Source organism: Pocillopora verrucosa, chromosome 8 (assembly GCF_036669915.1).
Source record: "Pocillopora verrucosa isolate sample1 chromosome 8, ASM3666991v2, whole genome shotgun sequence".
In the NCBI taxonomy this organism is placed as follows: Eukaryota; Metazoa; Cnidaria; class Anthozoa; order Scleractinia; family Pocilloporidae; genus Pocillopora; species Pocillopora verrucosa.
In genome coordinates, this window is record NC_089319.1 from 9,019,134 (window position 1) to 9,029,831 (window position 10,698).

Below are 10,698 nucleotides of genomic sequence, written 5' to 3' on the forward strand. Positions count from 1 at the left end.
CTCTCGTTTCTCTGTCTGTCACAGTTTCAGTGCTTTAAGCACTTGGACGATTTTAACACAACTTCCCCCCACCCCCCCAGCCCCAACCAAGTAATCACAATGAAAAGTTTAGATAAGTACGTCATGTAAAGAACTCCTTGCGTCCCACAAGAATCGGTGCCCCTTTTCCTGTATTCATCGGTCATTTATCGTCACTTGCCATCCATTATTGTCGTAGAAGCTTTATTATGTTTCAAGTTTTGCTTGGTTTTTACTAAATATACTTTTAAACGACAAATATCCCTTGAGGAGTAAATATGTGCAAATATACAATTACTTGTACCAATGCACAAGTAGTGACAGCTCCTAAGCAAGCAGCCTAAATGACCGTTAAGATTGAATGAGAGAGGGGGAAGCTGAACTGAAATTCAGAGGTCTTGAGCGTTACTTATCACATAGGAGAAAAAAGAAAAAGAAAACGAAATAATACAAATCCCCGTTCTCCTACAGTGAGTCTGGATCGACAGAACTGATAGTTTGTTTACTCGGATAAAATATCCGATTAATGTCAGTCAGTCTTCATGCACACCTCTACAAAAACATATTTTCGCTCACGAGACTGTCTAAACGTAACTTTCGTGAAAACAACAAATCAGGACCCTACCTCCCTCTCTCTAACACATCTTATTTTCTCTGAGCAACATATAGTCAAGCCTTCATTTGAAAACGAGACTAAAGCTGACCTTTTCACATCGCCAAGAGCAGCTACTCTAACTTCGTTTCTTATTTAAGACTTCACGCAATAATACAAATACGAATGAGTCCAAAGGCTTCACGAAAAACCACCAAGAAAAGCCATCAGTTTCTCAGTTTGTTTTCTTTCATTTTATCCTCCTTCAACTGTTTCGAGACAAAACTTGGTTAAGTCCCGTAGGCCTTGGACTCATGTGTGTGATGATAATTACAATTCAAACTGACTTTTACTCTGCCACAAGGAGGTTTCCTTAAGTATGTTTCTAGAGATGGTAAAGTTGCTTAATCTTTTAGTGAATAAGCACAGGTGGACTAAAGGAGGGGGGGTTAAGGTGGAATATATTTTCGCACGGGGATGCTAACTCTAATGTCATAAATTGCACACTAACTATAACAGACGTCACTTTTCGCCAAAAGGGTAATCCTCCCAAATATTTACAATAAGATCACAGCATCATTTGGATACGCTTATAGATGCTGTAATGCTAAGATAGAAGTCAAAAGCTCTCCGCTTTGAAAAAAATTGCTCTTTAGTAACATAAAATGGCTGAATAATATTTTTTCTTGTCCTATATAAATCAACAGCCTACAGGCTGCGGGGCAAGGAGTGACGTCCCCGTAACAGTAAAGTACTTTAATTTACAGGATCTGATTCGTTATTCTCCGCTCTAGTTACTGTCAAGAGATGATAAAGTTATGCTTCATCTTCTGTTGTTGCAATACATTTCTACGACATTTATTGACAGATGTTGTTGCATTATGATACCAGCCTCCAGCCGATACACTTGTTTATCCTCTTTGACTGTTTGCTGAGAAATATTCTGAATAGTGGAGAGAAGTTTCATGTTGATCATTCCTGGAAGTTACAGTATTAGGTAAACGATCACTGCTTAGCATATTCAAGAACCCATGTCACATACTAAATACGATGAAATGTAAATAAAAGTTAGACCGGATTATCCTCGTTTAGAGTAACAATGGATAACTCTGTGGTAGTACTTATCGAACTGTCCAATCTGGAATACCTACTCCTCATCTGTCCATCACTTCCCTCTGAGGTAACTTCGGGAGCAAAGACATTACTATTAGGGTCCGACTCCACTTCTACCTCTGCGTGACTTGGCTCCTTAGGGACATCCAAAAACTTGAGCAGTTTCCTTTTCCAAAACTGTCTCTCCGTTAGATCAGCATAGTCGATACAGCTTCTTCCGCGAAGCTCTCGAGGGAGGTCGTCGAACTTTGATTTGTCGATCCTTATGACAATCAGGCAGTTGTCCCGCTTGTCTAAGAGGCGATACCTGGCAAGTTCAAGCTCGTAATTACAATATTTACTCTGCAAAAAGTTGCTCGAATAAACAGCAATGATCTTGTGGCTGCAGGAAACGCTTTCTGCCATACTCTCTGTAAAAGGAATTCCAGGAGTAAAGTCTTTGTAGTGGATGCATACTCTCAAACCGTGCTCTTCTTCCAAGAATTTTAGAAGTTTCTTTTCACCCAGCCTTCATCTTCTTTGTTGTAAATTATGAAAACGTGGTATTTGAAATCTGAAGCCAAATATAAATATGAAAGGTCGTCATTTATAGAGTTGTAAATATCATACACACACTTTGCAGGCTATGCAGTATATCTTCAGCGAACGAATACAAGCTAATGGCGACGACGAAACAGGTGAGCTAACTTGTTTTGATATCACTTTTTTTTTATCATTCCGCCCCATAAAAGCAAAAAATTACCAAACTTGAACCTCGTTTTCAAGCTCTCGCAAATTACACTTGAAATTTAAGAGTCACTAAACTTTTAAGTACATTTCTTAGAAAATAGTTCGCTCTAAGTTTACTGCCGACAAAATCAGGTATATAGTTTTAGAATTTAGAATACATAATTTTCTATTTTGGGGGAGGGGGGGGGGGGTGTGGGGCAGAAGAAAAATGAAAGTAAAATATGAACTATTCGTGTTTCAAGAAAAAGTAGTGCCCTCAATGCGTGCAGAGAAGCGCTGGGAGTTGTCATTTTGAGAATCACGTGAGCTGCTCCCGTATCAAAAGTTTCTTTATGATCTATCGTAATATGTTCCAAAATGCTTTCTGCAAGTGCATAAAACACTTCTGAGAACTTTTGTCATTAGTGGAAAAAAGTACCTAAAGATGACAATATAACTTAACATAAACAAAGGAATCATTATAAAAACAAAATAATCAATGGAAAATTTTCTTCTCCAAGTTCAAACCTGATGGTAAAGTGATACTTGGTTTACGACGATGAAAATACATCAGCAAGCAAGCACCAAAAACTATTCCAACAAGGCTTCCAACGGCGATTGATCCATAAAGTAAGGCCGTATTCTTACCTGGAATTAGAAAGGAATATCTCTTACCTATTTTTCCCATTTCATGAAATTGTTATTTCAAGCAAGCAACAGGCGAGGAAAAGAATATAAAGAGAGCTCAAACAATATGGGTATTGCCTGTTAAGGTCACTAAACAACAAATGTTTAGGAGTAACCAAAAAACGCTCTAGGCTGGGAAAGGATGGAAATGATTATCATAATCGACGATTGCCATCATCAAATTATAACGTTTAACCCTTTAACTCCCAAGATCTCATTAGCACTTCTCCTTACTGTCTGCCATATAGTTCTTGTGATGTTGGTTTGGAGAATTTGGTATTGGATCGACTAATAATCCCTTAATTAAAATTTGTCTTTATTCCCATTACTCGTCTGCTTGATATTGTATTGATATTGTAAGGAGAAATTCTGTCTTGGTCACTCATAAGAGTTTAAGGGTTAAAGAGTTAACATGACTGAGCAATATTTAGAAGATCGATGCACAACTGTCGTGACGTATATATTTGGAAACGACCAACTACTTACGCTCTGATGTTGGTTTTGATGTTATGAGGACGGCACCAGGAGTGTACACGGCTGAAAAAGAGAAAATGCACCTCAATATCATACGGGTTTAATACATGCATTCTCAAATAAAAAATTATGTAATTTATTCGCATAGAAAAGGTGTTTGAAAGTGCTCCTTCGAAGTAACAAGATACCGTGGCAACCAGAGGTTTTATCACAATTTTTAACATATCGCATCCTTTTCAAATTGCTCCAACGATTTTGTCAGTAACTGACAAATAATGGACAAGACACCGCTATAGAGCACTTAACCTAGATGCTTAGCGCGTCAGAAAAAAAGGAAACTCGTTGCTTTTCTCTTGTCGCTAACTGTCATGATAAAGATGGAATATACCAGGAACTCTATGTAACGGGAAACAAAGTCATTCTTTAATGGATTAAATCTAAGCCAGCTACATCGTCAAGCTTATGCAGTATATAATGTTGAGGTGCAGTAGTTATTTATTTATGAATCAGTTATTAAATTGGGCAGCTCTAGGAAGATTCACAACATGCCAACATTTTTCAGTGATTTTATTGCACAAGAGTCTCTTAAGTGTACTTGTTTTATGCTCTTCATAGAGTACTTACGAGGTCCATATTGTTTAGTCGGCGTAAAAAGCTCTAAAACCAGATATGGCTCTGTCCCACTCCGTATGTTTGGAAGAGCAATCACCTGCAAGAATAAAGTCATTATATTCATCTGAAATGAGACATTACTTCGTGCGAATCTGAAATGAACTTTGTCAAATTGTTTATACAAAGAATCTGGATGGAATGAAATAAAATAGTAAAATCTTTCCCAAAAAATTAAGTTGGTTTATGGGATTTTACAGTTAAAACCCCCGAATCTAGGGAGAAAATTTAATTATCATCAGCTAAAAAATATCTTTCCGTTTATCTTACAATTAGATTGATTTTCCTTTCCTTGTGTGAGGACGTGATGTTCACACTTGTTCGGTTCTAAAACGAAACAAGAAAAAAAACTCAAGTACTCACCAACAATCAAACAGATAGCGATCAATCATTGCTTATCACCTAGGGGGAGTGGTAGAGGTTTTATTGGGGGAGGGGGGGGAAACAGTCGTCACAAGCAGAGTTTAGAGGGAGGACTGTAGAAAATTGACCGCGAGTTAACTGCAAATAATGGGGGATCCGGTAAAATTTATTGTGACACAACCAAAACCCTCTGAACCCCATCCCCTCCCCCGTAAGCGATGTATTGTGACCTGTCCCTCAACAAACAGGAAATGAAAACTATCCATGAGAAGAAGAGGTGCAAAACTACTTGGACGATTTTAGAATAAATAAGATTGGGTCTCGATCTTCAGGAAGGATGCCTTGGATCATAGGGGCAAAGATCAACGAAACAGATGGCTGTTTCCTAAAAACCCATTCATGACCGAAGTGATAAACATATGTACATAAGAATAAATACAGTACAGTCTCAAACATTTTTGATTATAGGGAAAAATCAAAGAGAGGAAATAGGAAAAAAGAAAGCAATTTCTTTGTCAAATCTGAAGTAGTACAGAGCAACCTCAGTAACTAGTTACAATTAAGGTTTTCTCGACTTATTCCAGAGTGCAAGAACCGAAGCAACAAAGAGCAAACTTAGGCGATCTCTTTTTCGCTTAAGAGACACGAAAGAAGTAACTGTTTAGAACTGAGAAATGATATACCTTCAGGCACAGAAAGGGGGGTGTCTAATCACCGTTTCTTTTTAGTTTTATTCCTTGAATTTTTGTGTTTCGCTTTTATCATTATTTTATTATTATTTACCAAATGCTTTCAAGGTTCGATGATTATCTATACCTAAAACTAAACAGACAATCTGAAGAGGAAATCCATTCTTAACATTAAGAGGTCCTTACGGCAACAAACCATCAGTTGCGACATGAAAACAATATATACCTTGGGAAGTATCAGGCAGGAGAAATTTTGATAGGGTGAACGACCTTCGCCAGTAAAGTACCTCATGTAATATTTATCCCAGCCTTTGGTACTACCTGAAAAAAAGGAGTTTCCATCAACAATTTTTGCAACCTTGCAGTTCGGAAAAGTGAGTACAACCTCTGAGACCTTTCATATTAGCCCCCTACCTCCCCTTAAATATTGCCTCTGTCCCATAGTCGTGCAACTCTCTTCTGTTCAACCATCTGGGACAAAGGCTGAAATTTTTGCCTAAGTACATGGAATTATCAACATAATTCAAAATGGCGTCTGGCTGAATTCAAAAAAAGGTGAACTTTCATGGTCAGATTAGCATGGCTAAAGAATAAAATAATACAAGGCTTTTGGAGGAGGATTAAAAGAGCTCATTTGATAGAGATAATCGAATTTTCAGGGGCTCATTTTGAAGTTCCAGTATATTCGAACAATTCCTGATTCAACGACAAATTCAACCAAAATTTACCTATGAATGGACTCCAGGAAACTTGCACAAGCCATCTGGAGCTGCCTTTAATATCATGGAAATGTACTCTTATGTTTTTCTCTCTTGATGTGCCATTTCTTATCGATATGGTCCAGTCCGGGGGGACACTCTGCGGGGACAAAACGAAAATTAGCAAAAGGGGACCATCGCAGCACATCATATTATAAATAATGGCAATATAGTGGAAAAAAAATTGATAAACAAACACCCATTAGTGAGGCGTATTCAAGTAAGAAAAAAGTCAGGGCCCAGTGTTCAAAGGGCGCATAATGCTATCCAATGGTTAACTAGCCGTCCAGAAGATGCGTCAACAACGTATTGCGTATTCTATGGATCGAGATTCATGCCGTGATTGGCGCTTTACCCCCCCCGTCCCACTCTTCTAGCAATCGAAGATAGAACAGTTAACTTTGTCCACGAGAAAACGAGCTAATAGCGAGCGCAAAATGAGAAAGTTTTACCAGGGCTTGCATTGAGCTGCTGGTAATCAATCACGTTGGAAAATTTGTCACAGCTTTTGATCAGCTATCATATTGAAAAAACTCCTGAGGTAATATATTTAAAATTCCCACCTGTGAACTCTTCTACATCATTTCGACGTATGCGCCGATGACTTGACATCTTTCATACAGAATCAAAGTTGTATTATTTTAGTATGGTCACGGCCCGCAGATATCACACAATAACTTTTGCGCTTTTGACCCACATAGTATTTATAATCATTGGAAAGCGTAACAAGTAGGAATATTAATCTTGTCCGGATAGACAAAATAAGGTTTATTTTGTCTATCCATGACCTTTTTTGGTCTTCCTGTCTTCATAAAACCCTTCAACAATTCTAGACAATTAGGATTTTTTTGTCAATCCATGACTATTTGATTGTTTTTTAGGTTGTATTTATGTTTGTCTGTATTCTAGTTCGGGTGGTTGGGTGGTTTACCAAACGTTGCTCTTGGAATAAGATGCTTTTACAAGGACATGAAAACACCAAAATAAGTAGTGGCCGTGGTTTTGTTTGTTTGTTTTTTTTGCTCGCTACTTGAGTACTAGTTTGTCGGTTGGTTGGTAATACCAAATCGCGTTCTTCGAATGCCTCAACTGGGACACATCAAGAGCAAAGTGAGAAATTATGAAGTTGTTATCAAAGCTAGCCTGTTTACCTTCAAAATCTTAGTGCTACACCACTCTTTACATGAGACGAAAGAAGATTCCTGTAAAAGGGAATCGATTAAAATATTTTTTTTCATTGTTTCATCATCAACACATCTTTATCACCCAACAGACAGGACGATAAATATCTTCCTTAGGAAGAAGTGAGTGGGAAGTACCAGTGCACACCAGCTTTAAAATAGGCTCACTGGTGATAACGTAACAGCTGTGTCTCATAGCAGGACCTTATTACACAGCGCTGCAAGAAAACGCGTTTTTGATAGTTGATACGAGTTTATTGGGAACACTTATACTGGGCAAAAAAAAAAGTCGTGCCAAACCGCCCATAAGTAAGGATCTGCTCGCGGGCTAAGTGATGCTCGTTACACATATTTCTTGTTAAAAAAGCTCCCTCCTTCCTTCTTTTTTTTTTTTTTTTTTTTTTCATAGAGCGTGAGAGAGCAGAATATAATTTTTTCGTATTTTTTTATAATTGTAATATCACTGCCGTGAAAAATAGAAAGGGATCAAAACTGTTTTGCATCAATCACGTAAATAGGACTTTAATTAATCCCATGCACTAATCTCTTTCCACTCACGCTCTCCAAAAAAAACGACAAACGCTATTTTAATAATCAGTTGGAGGAAACAAAAAGAAAAACACGACAACAGGTTCATGTTTTGGATCATTCACATGCTTATGAATAATCAAACGATGCTTACAGAGGCTTCACTGAAATCCTCGGTGATCTAGCTTCGGTTGTTCAAAGGTTGGATGACGCTATCCCCGGATGGATCTCTATCCAGTAGATAGCGCAGTACGTTTCGCAATCACTTATCCGTTGGGTAGTGATTTATCCGTTGGGTAGTTGATTTATCCGTTGGGTAGTGATTATCCGGTGGGTAGTGATTTATCCGTTGGATAGCGTTTATCCGCCCTTTATACAAATGGGCCCTGATGTTTAAATGTCATATATGAAGCTTTTCGCGTTTTCTACGCATGAGATTGGATGAAAGAAAGTAGTTACACGTCGCATTCAGATGATATAAATTTGGTTGAGAGCGAAAAATCGTGTCTGTGACGCGGCGTGTGATTTTTAACAGGCTCTAAACTAGGAGGAAAGTTATTGTCACGTAGCTGATCCACAACATATACGGAAAAGCTAAATGTAGCTCCCGACCTTAATTAAAGAACTCTAGTGGGAGACTACGGTAACAATAGTAGGTACAAATGAAATATTTGTGAGCGCAGGAAATTTATGCCAATATATGGTTCTTAAACTAACTAAATACATGATACAGTACCCAATTAACTATTTAAATGATTTAATCTTGATATTAAATTTCCACCCATTTTCCTATAACTTTCTTCCTCATAATTCCCTAATTAAAGCTTTTCCTTTTCGAAATCGGCCGCATTTGTACAATCACACACCAGGAACAATTCTAGGAAAAACCACACCTAAAGAATACCCGAGCTCACGTCATAATTTTCATCATGTTCTGCAACCGTAAATCTCTTCAAGCCTCCTAGGAACACGTTGTATGATCTACTTTCTCGAAACATCATACATGATTACTCTTCTAGCCTTTAGTCGAAGGGCAATAACAGAGAATCTTCTCCGCCATATAAACATTTATATTGACTGATTCTGTGCCTCGTAAAATTTTGCATACGCGGTCAGTGAGGTATTTTGTGTTCTCCTGTAGTGTTATCCACCACTTCGGCTACACAAAATGCCGTACGTTTCGCTGAAAACTCATAAAACTATACTCATGATTGGGTTCGTGACAGTGAAATACAATGAAACGCTCAAAAACATCTCCTCTTGCCAAGGTCACAGACAATAGGAGTGCGCACGATGAAACACGCTGGTACGAGCAAAATTTATGTGACCTTATGATCGCAGAGGTATTTGATATTCTCTAATATATATGTTGTTGAGAAGACACTTATCGTAACTGTGTACTTCTATCATAACCGCAAAAGTAAACCTTTCAAAAGAAAATTCCACTTTGGTAAAGAATGCTGTTGTCTTTGGAAAAATTTTGCCGTGCGGAGCTAGTGTTTGGACAAGGAAATCTGTTAAGCTTCCTAAAGAAACTCCGCAATACGTCAGAGCTAAAAACAACTGTCGCAGATTAGCGCACGGTATTGCCACGGTATGAGGACCACAATGAGAACTACTGGTTCTACCAATAATTGTGTCATCCAATAAGTAATTATTATTATTAAACGCCTATGAACAGACTGAGGAACTGAATTATTACTGGCTTTTCTTAAGACAAAACTTAGTATTCAATGTAAGGATTGGTTCTCAAGATACGTTGATTTCTAATTCTGGCCTATTGTTTTCCTCCAAACATACACCATCAGTCTTGCAGTTCATGTTCTCGAGGGCATCGTTTTGTACACCGAAAAGATGCCTTAAAGCTGCAGGTTATCATTGAAACTTAGCTTCAGCTGTCGAAATCGAAAAAAGCAAACACGTTCTCGGTTACAAACCTGTACTATTATCGCTGTACTAAAGTGACTTTCGTTCCGGATAATTATATATTCGTTCCTTTCAAACACGTTTCTTTACACGGTCTACGGAAGTGTTTTATAAACGTATCGATCGACAGTTCACAAAGCTGTACTAAATCTCTCAATAATTTGGTTGACTATCTATCTTTAGAAATTTTACCCGTGGAAGATCGAACTATACGCGAGGACACCCATGGACGGGAACCGATCGATTCACGAAAGATCACTTAGTTTTGTATCATATGGAACTTAATCAATCCCAATATATTTGAAAGTTTCAATAAGCGTATGATTGCGCTGTCGATATACTGAGAGATTTTATCAAGAAAAATCCCATACCTTGCATCTGAGAATGAGGTAGTGGAAGCACGCGATCTGCGCAAAGACACAATCGACGTCTTGTAGGTAGATGCCTCGCTCGTCTGTTTTTTCAGTAACCATTAGCATGGCCAAAAACACGAACAAGTACTTTCACAAGGCCAATTAGGGGTAAGCAGCCACCGATCAGTTCGTTCATGTTAAATCATACTAAATCGCGTGGCTAGGAAAATGAAACGTCCCAAGAAAACTGCGACTTGACTGCCAAATGCTTGATTTTTCAGATAAGCTCTTGTACACAAGTACTAACTTTCACGACAACATCACCATGCACTTTGGCAGTCCATAAGTTGAAACTCGTATACGTATTTGTCCTCCCTGAGTTATAGGTTCCTTGAAAACCTGCTCGCCAGGGCGTACAATTTTACGCTCAAAGCTTCTTTGCGAATGAACTCGGGCTGGTTAGGATATGAGTCTGCGTCACAAGACTTTGAAAGTGAAATCACAATCAAGAACTACCTAGTCAATATAACCTTTAAAAATACGCAAGGTGTCAATGAAGCATTATATTCTGTTCTCTGTATATTCACGATGCTGCGTAATGCATTAAAAATTGTTATTCCTTTCCGATACTAGTACATG

The 10,698-nt window shown here is 38.1% G+C and overlaps 1 protein-coding gene across 1 annotated transcript; it reads right to left on the reverse strand.

The window, feature by feature from the left end:
- Positions 1-204: 204 nt before the first annotated feature.
- On the reverse strand, positions 205-6,683 carry LOC131779037 (toll-like receptor 4). Its single transcript, XM_066171133.1, is given in 10 exon segments — positions 205-2,220; positions 2,223-2,276; positions 2,960-3,079; positions 3,605-3,655; positions 4,217-4,301; positions 4,532-4,588; positions 5,540-5,634; positions 6,042-6,117; positions 6,119-6,171; positions 6,635-6,683. Coding segments are annotated over 10 exon segments (1,182 nt in total). The 3' UTR covers positions 205-1,678.
- Between the last annotated feature and the right edge of the window lie 4,015 nt (positions 6,684-10,698).